Genomic DNA, 14,318 nt, shown 5'->3' with positions numbered 1-14,318 from the left:
ATCTATGAAAAAGTTCTTGTTGAACTGTTTCTCTCCCCCCTCCCATTTTCCCATGTTAAACATCATTTTTCAATGGTGTCTTTTGAGTAATTTATGACCTTACCAATGCTTTATGCTTAAGAATTCTGCACATACTACCTGCCTCTTTCAGTTTGGTTCTTGATCCATTTGTTTGTATTGTCTTCTCTCCTAATAATTCTCACCAAGCAACACTCAGTTTTTGGATGCTATTCATACCCAAGGCTGAAAGTACCTTTTGCATGATGTGACACTGTAACATAGCTGAATGAAACTTTGACTATACATAAAACAAACTGCTACAGTGTACTACAGAAGGTAGGTGAAAGACATAAGCGACGGATGAACAGAAATGACACTACCATTCAAAGATAATAATTACACTGAAGTCACTGTGATTTGTGGTGGTCCGCAAGACATTAATGGGGTGTATGGTCACCACGAAAGGCAATGCATGCACAACATGCTACCATACTGGTTGCAAGGTTGATGAGGAGTGCTCGTGCTAATGTGTTCCACTCGCCAGTCTGTGTGCGGTTGGCAACTGCTGTATGGTCATGGGTGAATGTGGATATGCTGCAATTTTTCTCATACTAGAAACATACAATATTATATACAGTTATGACTATACTAATTTTGCTCAAACTTGGCCACTTACAATGGATTATATGCTCTATGATGAAGTTCATGTTCTGTGCAGGAGGCTGGACACAGTTGACACTAAAGCATGATGAACAGTCTGGTCTTCTCCACAGTCACACATGTTACACTATTTTTTTGAAGGCCCTTGAGAATTGTAAAAGTGGGGTTTCACTTTTATTACCTGCCTGAGGAAGTGGCTGTACGAGTAGAGTGCTTCAGAGAAAACCTGAAGCATGTTTTAAATTTCCACATTGTGCTACTGTAACTTCAATTTGCCAGCAATAGGAGATTCATGTAATCAAAACTGCTGCCAGAGACAGGGCTTCATGGGAGACTGTCATGTCCGCACATTACAGTGAGTAGATAGTTACAGAAATGACTCGTGAGGGCAATGTCTTAAGCCTCCCAGTAACCACCAGAACAGAAATTTTTGAATGGATTAATGTAGACAAGGACTTCTGTGATTACAGGTTGTAATGAGGAATGGTAGGAAAATATGTTTGCTTAGTAATAATATCAGAGAAATTGCAGAGTATCTGAGTAGTCACAACTGACATTCTGGTCTGAGGGAAAGATGTGGTGCAGACATGGAGAAAAATTCAAAAGCATTGCAGTATATGCCTTAGAGCAGTACCAGTAACTCCCCACCCTGATTCTTTAAAGAATCAAACTCGTATGTATAAAAGAATTCTGTTTAAAGAAAAGCTAGCTTTTCATGCATCTCAATGTCGATGTCATATCTCATGAACTACATGTCGTACAGTGATATAATGTTGCAGATTATATATATGGATAGTGTCTGCAAAATGTACTGTGCATAATTAGTAAAAACCTAATAAATTAAAACATTATGCCTGATGCTGAAGTTTTCCTGCAGGAACAGTGAACATCTAGTAAGCAAAAGAAACTTTTCTTTTCCTTATTTTGAGGGGTAGGGGGATTGTCCAATAATGGATATTTGCGTACCACGATTTACAGTGCCTCAATACATATTCAGTTTCTAACTTTAATAATTAAGGTATTGTATTAACTGTTCAATTTTTTTCAAAATAAGTTAATAAAAAATTTTGAAAACCGCCAGTAATAAAACTGAGTATACTTGTGCACTGGACTTCGACTAAATTGAAGTCATTTTTTAGCTTCTGTGTATTGAGCACAGTGGATGTATTATTCTCGTACCACTGAAATATCACATTCTTCTTCACTTTCTGAGCTTCTAAATTCATTGTCAAACTGAGGGTCTTTATATACTTTCTTAAAAAAAAAAATTGGCTCAACAGTAAATGAGTCTGAAAGCCTGCATTTTGTTGTCCAGTATCCAAATCTACACAATGTAAATGTGCTTCAAATATAGCACCAGATGCTCTCAAATGGCAATGAACATTTAATCTGTAGTTCAGGGCTTCCATTGTCTCTATAGCATATTTTATGGACCTTTCTCCATGTCACTGTTTTTAGCTGTCTTTCCTTCCTTTGAATGGGCTTAACATGTATTCACTTTTAGCTACTTTTTTGTCTTCATGTTCTATGGTTTTGATGTGGTCACATATGACCCTAGTTGTTTTTGTGCCTTAAAACAAACAATCCAAATGCTCTCCCAGTGGCCAAACACTATCAGTGCTGCAATGGATACAGGCGGGGTTTTATCTTTTCAAAGATACTTTAAGTCGCCCAAGTATCCTCGGGGTTTAACCTTAACATAAGAATACGTTTTGTACTGAGTAGATTTTGAGACAATTTACATTCACCCAATAATTATATGAAAAATTGAAAGTTACATGTTGCCTCTGGAAGCCATTAGATAGGCAACATTTAACTTGTACTGAATGATTGTTTCAGCTGTTGAGGGATGGGAAAGAGCCACTGTGGTAGAAGCCTTTGGTGAATTTTGCCAGCCAATCAGTAAGTGCTAAGAAGTTTTAGTCATATAGGAAGTCAGTAAATGGATCAAACATTTATTCAGTCACTCAGTGATCATATTGACAATGAAAAAGATGACACAGTTATTGAATTCAGTCTGTAATAGGTCTCTCTGTTCATCAGTTGCACAAATGCTGAAATGGAAGATGTTGAGAAAAAAGTTTGCTGAATAAAAAATGAATCAGTTTTGTTCAGTAGTGGAAAGGGATCCAATGTGAGTCTTGAGATAACGCAAATAAACGTGCTCCACTTCTAATAGCTTTCATTTGTTATTGGAGCAACAAAGGATATCAAGTGAGAAAAAAGAATCAGTCCCCTTTTCAAGAAGAGTGGCCGGACAGATGCACATGATCATAGGCCTGTATGACTTAGAAATATAAAATGTTTTATACTCAAACTGACTTTTTGACAACAAAAATCTCCTCTACATAAGTTAACATGGATTCTGTATGAACTGATGTTGCTAAACACAGCTTGCTAGTCTTATCCATGAAATAGAAAGTGCCATACAGGAAGGTGTCCATGTTAATGTCCCACTCCTTTACTTTTGAAAGAATTTGATAGACTTCTGCACTGTCACCTAATGGACAAAACACAAGGTCAGAAGCTCAATGACACTGTTGTCTGTAGGAAGCTTGCAGTACCTAATGACTGGCTGAGATTCAGTAATACTTAGGAAGATTGATATTATTTATTCATGGACTTGCCGTTTACTCTGAATGTAAATGAGTGCACCATATGCTGCATAAATAGGTAAAAAAAAACACATTACTATTATATCATGCTATTGGTGATGAAAAACCTATAAATAAAAAGGGAAAGTCAACCACTCACCTACAGCAGATCGATATGTGGAGTACAGAAACACACTAGCTTCGTTTGTAGTAGCACAAGTACACAGACACGCAAAACTCCTGTGGCCTGTGTCTAGGATGATTAATCATGCTTGATTATTGAAAGCAGTTGCATGGGAGGGAGGGAGGGAACACGTTTCTGATCCACTATAGTTTGGCAGCAGCCCTTCATCAGAGTGTACAGTTGGTTACCTATCATATCCACAGTAGAATGTTGTGTAGTAGTTACAGCATACCTGATACATTAAATGGCTGCATTCATTTGTAACTGACACTGGAGTGTGGTACGAAGTAAGGTATGGGTGTATAGAACCAGTCATGCTGCAGGATTGAATTAGGGATGGACAACGATATTCTGCAGGAAGGGGAATGTGGGCAGGATACATCTCACCTGGCGGAGCATGTAGTTGAGCTTTTCAAGGTCAGGTGATCAGGGGAGTGCTGGCCAGTGGTTGGTTAACAAGTTTCTGGTGTCATTGGAGCAGATTGCATGGGAGATTTGTTTATATATGAGGTGGATAGAATACTGTCTGTCAGTAAAGGCCCTGATAAGGTTGTTGGTATATTACGACAACTCCTGTTTTCCTCTACAGACGCAGCATCCACAGATGGTGAGGTTATAAGGAAGAGACTTTTTGACCTGGAATGGGTGACAGCTGTCAAAGTGGAGGTACAGTTGTTGGTTGATGTTCTTGATATGGACAGACTATCCATCTAACAGATGGAGACTGACAACTAGGATGGTAGTTTGATCAGTTGAGGTGAAGCAGATTTGGGAATAGGTATTGAGGTTATGGAGGAAAGAGCAAAATTTGTCCACGCCATGCATCCATGAAAATATCAGTGAATCTCTAAACCAGATGAGAGGTTTCAGATGTTGACAGGGTAGGAGGGGTTCCTCCGGTGGCTCATAAGATGGCACAAGATAGTGCCACACTAGTAACCATGGCAGAACCATAGATTTGTTTGTAAATTTGGCCTTTGAAAGTGAAAAATTGTGGGTCAGGATGCAATTCGTTAGGTGGATTAGGAGAGAGTGTTTGGTGTCATGAGGACATTGGGAAAGTAGTGTTTCTCGGCTGCAAGGCCATGGGTGTGGGGCATGTTGGTATACAAGGCCATCACAAAACAGTGAGCAGTGTCTTGAATGCAGACTGGGAATGAAGGACAACAGGTTGGAGGTGTTGGTCAACAAAGGCAGAGTTTCGTTTTGTGGGAGCACTGTGCCCACCCACAGTGGGATGACCTGCAGTGTGGCACTGTGTTTGGGGAGTTGGACCCAAGGTGTTCAGGTCCTCTTGGTCATCTGGGATGGGATCGCCGCTGCATACAAACATTACCATGATGATCCCATGCCAGAAGTCCAACATGACCTCAAGCAGCCTTAAGTCATCCCATAACCTCACACCTGAATCTCACACTAAGTAAATGTAAGAGCATTATAGAGGCACTTACACAGTGCCTCTAACAGTGTCTAGTGGCAGAGGATTCGAGAGAGACGCTGTGTATCACAGAGAGGTAGACTGAAAGTCTGGGATTGTACATACCAGTAAGAGTCAAGCAACTTTCTTCAGTCTCCACAAATGGAAAAGAGAAGGGGGAATCGATAGTGCTACCAAAAGTACTCTCCACCACAAACCTTAGGGGGGGCTTGAGAGTGTAGGCATAAATGTGAACATTTATTTGTAAAGTGAGCTACTGTTCTAGCAGAAGTATTTTTAATTTTCTTGTTTGCAATAAATTTTACCATAATTTCTTCCCTGGTGTTTATGACTTGATTTTAATTCAATTTGGCCTTTGCTTTATCTCAACAATTTTGACAATATTACTGTATCCCACTTGTTCTTATTTAAATCCTCTTCCAAACCCACTAATTTATCTTGGAATCTTAGATTTCTGCAATTTCTTGTCCTTAAATGAAAAGTAGTAGAACCAAATGACCATATGGGTATAGTATGTACTGTAAATTTTTAAGTTTCCTAAAATTCCCCTCAATTACTAATGGTGGATGTTAGTTAAATACAACTGGCTGCATCAAATTACTTTAATCAAATGAGAGGGTGCTCTCATTTTACCTCACCAGTACAGTATTCATGTAACTTACAAAACAAAAGAAATGTGTTTATGTGGTCATTCCACCCTGATTATGTGTAGGGCAGCATAAGAGCTTTTTAAATATGGAAGACAGCCATTTGGTGCCATTGAATAGAGGCACTCTTGCAGACTAAATGGTTGTATAATAATCTGTAAATGTATTAAAGCAGCCTAGTTGGTGGACTTCCTCGACGCCTTGTCCTTCCACGTATGGCCATAATTTTCCACCCACACTCATAGATAGTGTGTGAGAGGGCATGCCTTCACTACCAGTATTATTCTGTACTGAAACAATTTAACATCTTTCACTATATTCATGACCAGATTTAATCATGCCCTAAAGTGAGGAACATCCTTTTCACATCTCCCAAACTGATATTCCAGCACCCACTTAATCTATGAAATAGCCCAGATCATCCTTAAGACTAACATACAGTATTCAAAGATTCTTGCCGCAAGGGCTGGATATCTGTGGAAGACCAGATGGAAGGTAGAAGTATTATTATGATATGATAGTAGGATACACCTGTCTTGGGAGTGGATCAAATCGTGAAAGATGTAAAAGCTGAAAGACGCACAGAATGGAGACAAGCTGCCATTGTAGCTGTTGCAAGCTACCACCACAGAAGAAGGGAGTGGAGTAGGATAATACTGACTTGTGTGTGGCACCAATCATCGCATGTAACTTCAAAACAGTCTTTTACATGGGTGTGAGCTCGAAGCAGCTGTGCACGCAAATAGGCCATTCCCCGGGCCCCCCTCCCCCCACCACACACACCCATTACCAGTTTCTCTGAGTTATGTAGATGGGAAACATTCCACATGGGAATATACATAAAAAAAACAATGATGATTTAACTTACCAAACTAAAGCATTGGTATTAAGTTACATCATCTTCATTTTTAAATATATTTTTCCCCCGTGGAATCTCTCTCTCTCTCTCATATATATATACTTATCGCGAATGGACCCAGAAGGATCACGCAAAGATTTCTGACGTCGTTTCTTCCATACTTCTTTCATTCATTCTCCATGTTTTCTTTTTCTTTCTTCTGTCCATTTTGTTCCTGGTCTCTTTAGTGCTTCCTTCTCCGACAATACATTCCACTTTTCCACCTTATTTCTAAAAGTTTTTCTATCTTTGACATCTTTAAGTTCAATATTTGCTTTTTGTAAATCTAATTTTACTTGGCTAATCCATGGTGTTGTTGATTTGACTTTTTCTATGTAAGTGAGAATTCTGTTGGTGAGTCGTGTGGGGGGAAGTCTGGTGACATGTCCATAAAATTTTAATCTTCGCCTTCTTATGTCTGCTGCCAGGTTTGATATAGTTTCTGTGGTTCTTCTTGATTGTATCCGGTATCCTTCTTCTGTTAATTTTGGACCTAAAATCTTTCTCATAGTTTTTCGTTCTTCTTTTAGTATTTTTTCTAAATCACATTTTGTGTGGAGTGTGAGCATTTCACTAGCATATAGTGCTGCTGGCTTAATTACTGCGCAGTAGTGTCTGATTTGTGTTCGAGGAGATGCATTTTTTATTGTATATTTCATGTGTCATACCATATGCTCTCTTCATTTTCTGTTGTCTGATCTTCTGTGCAACTTTCTCTCCTCCGGTTGGCTCCAAAATTTCACCTAGGTATTTAAAATGTTTTACTCTATTTTTCCATATTTTGTGTTCAAACTGTGTATATGGAATTTTGTACAGAAAAATTCTGTCTTTTGAAACGAAATTTGTAAACCTACTTTATCTGCATTATATATATATATATATATAAAGATGATGTGACTTACCAAATGAAAGTGCTGGCAGGTCGACAGACACACAAACATACACACAAAATTCAAGCTTTCGCAACAAACTGTTGCCTCATCAGGAAAGAGGGAAGGACGAAAGGATGTGGGTTTTAAGGGAGAGGGTAAGGAGTCATTCCAATCCCGGGAGCGGAAAGACTTACCTTAGGGGGAAAAAAGGACGGGTATACACTCGCACACACACACACACACACACACACACACACACACACACACACACACACACACACACACACACATATATATCCATTCATACATATACAGACACAAGCAGACATATTTAAATATGTCTGCTTGTGTCTGTATATGTATGAATGGATATGTGTGTGCGCGCGAGTGTATACCCGTCCTTTTTTCCCCCTAAGGTAAGTCTTTCCGCTCCCGGGATTGGAATGACTCCTTACCCTCTCCCTTAAAACCCACATCCTTTCGTCTTTCCCTCTCCTTCCCTCTTTCCTGATGAGGCAACAGTTTGTTGCGAAAGCTTGAATTTTGTGTGTGTGTTTGTGTTTGTTTGTGTGTCTGTCGACCTGCCAGCGCTTACGTATGGTAAGTCACATCATTTTTCTTTTCCTCTATATATGAATATAATAGAGGGAAACATTCCACGTGGAAAAAAATATATCTAAAAACACAGATGATGTGACTTACCGAACGAAAGTGCTGGCAGGTCGGTAGACACACAAACATACACACGAAATTCAAGCTTTCGCAACAAACTGTTGCCTCATCAGGAAAGAGGGAAGGAGAGGGAAAGACGAAAGGATGTGGGTTTTAAGGGAGAGGGTAAGGAGTCATTCCAATCCTGGGAGCGGAAAGACTTACCTTAGGGGGAAAAAAGGACAGGTATACACTCGCGCACACACAAACATATCCATCCACACAGACACAAGCAGACATTTGTAAAGGCAAAGAGTTTGGGCAGAGATGTCAGTCGAGGCGGAAGTACAGAGGCTGAGATGTTGTTGAAAGACAGGTGAGGTATGAGCGGCGGCAAACTGAAATTAGTGGAGATTGAGGCCTGGTGGATAACGGGAAGAGTTCCCATCTCCGGAGTTCTGACAGGTTGGTGTTAGTGGGAAGTATCCAGATAACCCGGACGGTGTAACACTGTGCCAAGATGTGCTGGCCGTGCACCAAGGCATGTTTAGCCACAGGGTGATCCTCATTACCAACAGACACTGTCTGCCTGTGTCCATTCATGCGAATGGACAGTTTGTTGCTGGCCATTCCCACATAGAAAGCTTCGCAGTGTAGGCAGGTCAGTTGGTAAATCACGTGGGTGCTTTCACACGTGGCTCTGCCTTTGATCGTGTACACCCTACGGGTTACAGGACTGGAGTAGGTGGTGGTGGGAGGGTGGATGGGACAGGTTTTACACCGGGGGCGGTTACAATGGTAGGAGCCAGAGGGTAGGGAAGGTGGTTTGGGGATTTCATAGGGATGAACTAAGAGGTTACGTAGGTTAGGTGGACGGCGGAAAGACACTCTTGGTGGAGTGGGGAGGATTTCATGAAGGATGGATCTCATTTCAGGGCAGGATTTGAGGAAGTCGTATCCCTGCTGGAGAGCCACATTCAGAGTCTGGTCCAGTCCCGGAAAGTATCCTGTCACAAGTGGGGCACTTTTGGGGTTCCTCTGTGGGAGGTTCTGTGTTTGAGGAGATGAGGAAGTGGCTCTGGTTATTTGCTTCTGTACCAGGTCGGGAGGGTAGTTGCGGGATGCGAAAGCTGTGGTCAGGTTGTTGGTGTAATGGTTTAGGGATTCCGGACTGGAGCAGATTCATTTGCCACGAAGACCTAGGCTGTAGGGAAGGGACCGTTTGATGTGGAATGGGTGGCAGCTGTCATAATGGAGGTACTGTTGCTTGTTGGTGGGTTTGATGTGGACGGACGTGTGCAGCTGGCCATTGGACAGGTGGAGGTCAACGTCAAGGAAAGTGGCATGGGATTTGGAGTAGGACCAGGTGAATCTGATGGAACCAAAGGAGTTGAGGTTGGAGAGGAAATTCTGGAGTTGTTCTTCACTGTGAGTCCAGATCATGAAGATGTCATCAATAAATCTGTACCAAACTTTGGGTTGGCAGGCCTGGGTAACCAAGAAGGCTTCCTCTAAGCGGCCCATAAATAGGTTGGCATACGAGGAGGCCATCCTGGTACCCATGGCTGTTCCCTTTAATTGTTGGTATGTCTGGCCTTCAAAAGTGAAGTTGTGGGTCAGGATGAAGCTGGCTAAGGTAATGAGGAAAGAGGTTTTAGGTTGGGTGGCAGGTGATCGGCGTGAAAGGAAGTGCTCCATCGCAGCGAGGCCCTGGATGTGCGGAATATTTGTGTATAAGGAAGTGGCATCAATGGTTACAAGGATGGTTTCCGGGGGTAACAGACTGGGTAAGGATTCCAGGCGTTCGAGAAAGTGGTTGGTGTCTTTGATGAAGGATGGGAGACTGCATGTAATGGGTTGAAGGTGTTGATCTACGTAGGCAGAGATACGTTCTGTGGGGGCTTGGTAGCCAGCTACAATGGGAGGGCCGGGATGATTGGGCTTGTGAATTTAAGGTAGAAGGTAGGGGTGCGGGGTGTCGGTGGGGTCAGGAGGTTGAGGAGGTTGATGGAGTCAGGTGAAAGGTTTTGTAGGGGGCCTAAGGTTCTGAGGATTCCTTGAAGCTCCGCCTGGACATCAGGAATGGGATTACCTTGGCAAACTTTGTCTGTAGTGTTGTCTGAAAACTGACTCAGTCCCTCAGCCACATACTCTTGACGATCAAGTACCACGGTTGTGGAACCCTTGTCCGCCGGAAGAATGACGATGGATCGGTCAGCCTTCAGATCACGGATAGCCTGGACTTCAGCAGTGTTGATGTTGGGAGTAAGGTTTTTTAAGAAGGATTGAGAGGCAAGGCTGGAAGTCAGAAATTCCTGGAAAGTTTGGAGAGGGTGATTTTGAGGGAGAGGAGCTGGGTCCCGCTGTGACGGAGGACGGAACTGTTCCAGGCAGGGTTCAATTTGGATAGTGTCTTGGGGAGTTGGACCATTAGGAGTAGGATTAGGATCATTTTTCTTCGTGGCAAAGTGATATTTCCAGCAGAGACTACGGGTGTAGGACAGTAAATCTTTGACAAGGGCTGTTTGGTTGAATCTGGGAGTAGGGCTGAAGGTGAGGCCTTTGGATAGGACAGAGGTTTGGAGGAAAGGTTAACTACTGAATTAGGGTGTTGTGGTTCCAGATTGTGTTGGTTGGAATTTTGAGGTGTTGGGGGGAGTGGAGCTGGAAGTGGGAGATTGAGTAGATGGGAGAGACTGGGTCTGTGTGCAATGAGACGAGGTTGAGGTTTGTTGGAAAGGTTGTGGAGGGTGAGTGAGTTGCCTTTCCGGAGGTGGGAGACCAAGAGATTGGATAGTTTTTTGAGGTGGAGGGTGGCATGCTGTTCTACTTTGTGGTTGGCCTGTAGGAGGAATTCCTCACTTCCAGCCTTGCCTCTCAATCTTTCTTGAAAAACCTTTTTGTTCTGCTTGTGTGTGTATAGGTGTGTGTGTGTGAGTGTATACCTGTCCTTTTTTCCCCCTAAGGTAAGTCTTTCCGCTCCCGGGATTGGAATGACTCCTTACCCTCTCCCTTAAAACCCACATCCTTTCATCTTTCCCTCTCCTTCCCTCTTTCCTGACGAAGCAACTGGGGGTTGCGAAAGCTCGAAATTTTGTGTGTGTGTTTGTGTGTTTTTTATTGTGCCTATCTACCAGCACTTTCCCTTTGGGTAAGTCATGGAATCTCTGTTTTTAATATATTTTCCCCATGTGGGATGTTTCTCTCTCTCTCTCTCTCTCTCTCTCTCTCGGGAAACATTCCACGTGGGGAATATATATATATATATCTAAAAACAAAGATGATGTGACTTACCAAACGAAAGCGCTGGCAGGTCGATAGACACACAAACATACACACAAAATTCAAGCTTTCGCAACACACTGTTGCCTCATCAGGAAAGAGGGAAGGACGAAAGGATGTGGGTTTTAAGGGAGAGGGTAAGGAGTCATTCCAATCCCGGGAGCGGAAAGACTTACCTTAGGGGGAAAAAGGACAGGTATACACTCGCGCACGCACGCGCACACACACACACACACACACACACACACACACACACACACATATCCATCCACACAGACACAAGCAGACATTTGTAAAGGCAAAGAGTTTGGGCAGAGATGTCAGTCGAGGCGGAAGTACAGAGGCTGAGATGTTGTTGAAAGACAGGTGAGGTATGAGCGGCGGCAAACTGAAATTAGCGGAGATTGAGGCCTGGCGGATAACGGGAAGAGAGGATATACTGAAGGGCAAATTCCCATCTCCGGAGTTCTGACAGGTTGGTATTAGTGGGAAGTATCCAGATAACCCGGACGGTGTAACACTGTGCCAAGATGTGCTGGCCGTGCACCAAGGCATGTTTAGCCACAGGGTGATCCTCATTACCAACAGACACTGTCTGCCTGTGTCCATTCATGCGAATGGACAGTTTGTTGCTGGTCATTCCCACACAGAAAGCTTCACAGTGTAGGCAGGTCAGTTGGTAAAGCACGTGGGTGCTTTCACACATGGCTCTGCCTTTGATCGTGTACACCCTCCGGGTTACAGGACTGGAGTAGGTGGTGGTGGGAGGGTGCATGGGACAGGTTTTACACCGGGGGAGGTTACAAGGGTAGGAGCCAGAGGGTAGGGAAGGTGGTTTGGGGATTTCATAGGGATGAACTAAGAGGTTACGAAGGTTAGGTGGACGGCGCAAAGACACTCTTGGTGGAGTGGGGAGGATTTCATGAAGGATGGATCTCATTTCAGGGCAGGATTTGAGGAAGGCTTATCCCTGCTGGAGAGCCACATTCAGAGTCTGATCCAGTCCCGGAAAGTATCCTGTCACAAGTGGGGCACTTTTGGGGTAGGTTCTGGGTTTGAGGAGATGAGGAAGTGGCTCTGGTTATTTGCTTCTGAACCAGGTCGGAAGGGTAGTTGCGTAGAGATATATATATATATATATATATGTGTGTGTGTGTGTGTGTGTGTGTGTGTGTGTGTGTGTGTGTGTGTGTGTGTACCCGTCCTTTTTTCCCCCTAAGGTCTTTCCGCTCCCGGGATTGGAATGACTACTTACCCTCTCCCTTAAAACCCACATCCTTTCGTCTTTCCCTCTCCTTCCCTCTTTCCTGATGAGGCAACAGTTTGTTGGGAAAGCTTGAATTTTGTGTGTATGTTTGTGTGTCTATCGACGTGCCAGCGCTTTCGTTTGGTAAGTCACATCATCTTTGTTTTTATATATATATATATATACCCCTCTGTTTGCATGCCCTCATGCAACTTCCCCTACACCATGTTGGTCTTAATGGTGTTATACACTCCTATCTCATTCCCTTGCTGCTCCTCCTCTCTCCCGAAGCTGTCAGCTTTCCTTCTCTCACCCTTCATTTCCCTGCATAATGTTATTCAAGGTATGAAGAAATGAAAAGTGCATTTAGCAAGGGAAGGAGACACACACACTGACCATGACAACCAACAACAATACCACATTGTTAGGTCTTTGTCAGGAAAAGGAACAAGGTTGATAAACATATATGTAGCACAGAGAAACATTTGAAATTGTAACATGGAGAAATGAGTATGAATGACCATTGTCTGGGATTCATAGATTTTGAGAAGACTGTTTCAACAAAACCTGTACTTGAAAGTCCTTGAGAAACAAGACTTCTGACTTGGAAAAAATAGTTACATAATTTTTTTCTGGTTGTTGGCAGGTACCTGACTGCAGTCCCTGTACACAATGAAATCACCGTGCTACAGTACCATCACATGCCACTAGCAGAGCCAAAGCAAAATGGTGCAGTCAATCTCCACTTTGTTTTGGTTCCTCTAGGAATGCTTTACAGTGTCATTGGTGCAAGCATTTAATTTGTACCAGGGCTGCAAACAAAAAAAATTAACTACATTGTGATAATTAAAACTTTCAGTACTACCCCCTCAAAGACACACAAAGTAATCTACATGTAGTTCCTATAGTTATTACATTTTTTAGATTAGCACTAATGATTATTTTCTGTTGCTGGTATACTTAACAGAATTAGCCAACAGTGGTTGCTTCTGCTTGCTAACATATAATTTTATTTATTCCACAATCCTGAATGAATGAACAATCAGCAGTTCTTAAATGCTTTCCAGAAATGCAATTATTAATGCCAGCTGTTTGTTTCCAGATTTGCGAGCAATGGGAGTTGACTGTGTCACTCTTGGTCAATATATGCAGCCAACAAAACGTCACCTGAAAGTAGTGGAGTATGTTCATCCTGAAAAATTTAAACACTGGGAGAGGGTGGGAAATGAGATGGGGTTCTTGTACACTGCGAGTGGTCCACTAGTTCGCAGTTCGTACAAGGCAGGAGAGTTTTTTATCAGCAGCATTATTAAGAAGAGGAAAGCACACAGTGCATAGAAATTTACTTGTTATGTGAACACTTGCAATTATTGTAAGGCAGTTTTTTGACATTAAAGTGTTTATGTGGTCCTTCATTAAGCCTATTGTAAGTTGTGTTAATAAAACCATTTTAAAAAATGAACATAGACACTTTTGCAGTAAAAATCTTAATTTTTGAGACGGAAAGGGGAAAAGGGACCTCTTGTCAGAAAAGTAAAATTATCTGTACAAGCAAAAATGTCCTATAATGTCTAAAATATGCATTTTTGGTTTTTGTGTTGTTATAATAATTTACATCATTCTGTAAGTGCCTGTAGCAATTTGAAAATTGTTTGAACCAAACAGGAGTCAGTAGTATCATTAAAAGCATGTCAATCTTCTGAAAACGGATCTCTTCTCATTATGGGGGAAATAACATTGGCCCAACAATAGGCCCCCTTTCAAAATATCACAGTTGTGTTATGCAAGCTTCAAAAAATAGCTTCTCCTAAATTTTAGAGGTAATCTTAAAGAGCTCAGAGAAATT

The 14,318-nt window shown here is 42.2% G+C and overlaps 1 protein-coding gene across 1 annotated transcript in view; it reads left to right on the top strand.

Moving 5' to 3' along the window:
• LOC126198811 (lipoyl synthase, mitochondrial) overlaps positions 1–13,887 on the top strand; it is a 118,276-nt gene extending 104,389 nt beyond the window's left edge. Inside the window, exon 7 of the mRNA XM_049935381.1 lies at positions 13,575–13,887. Coding sequence (XP_049791338.1) covers positions 13,575–13,810 — 236 coding nt within the window. The 3' untranslated portion in view covers positions 13,811–13,887. The remainder of the gene's footprint in view (positions 1–13,574) is intronic.
• The last annotated feature ends 431 nt before the right edge of the window (positions 13,888–14,318 follow it).

This window comes from Schistocerca nitens, chromosome 8 (assembly GCF_023898315.1).
Source record: "Schistocerca nitens isolate TAMUIC-IGC-003100 chromosome 8, iqSchNite1.1, whole genome shotgun sequence".
In the NCBI taxonomy this organism is placed as follows: domain Eukaryota; kingdom Metazoa; phylum Arthropoda; class Insecta; order Orthoptera; family Acrididae; genus Schistocerca; species Schistocerca nitens.
Note: the sequence above shows the minus strand (reverse complement) of the source record. Positions and strands in the feature narration are given on the sequence as shown.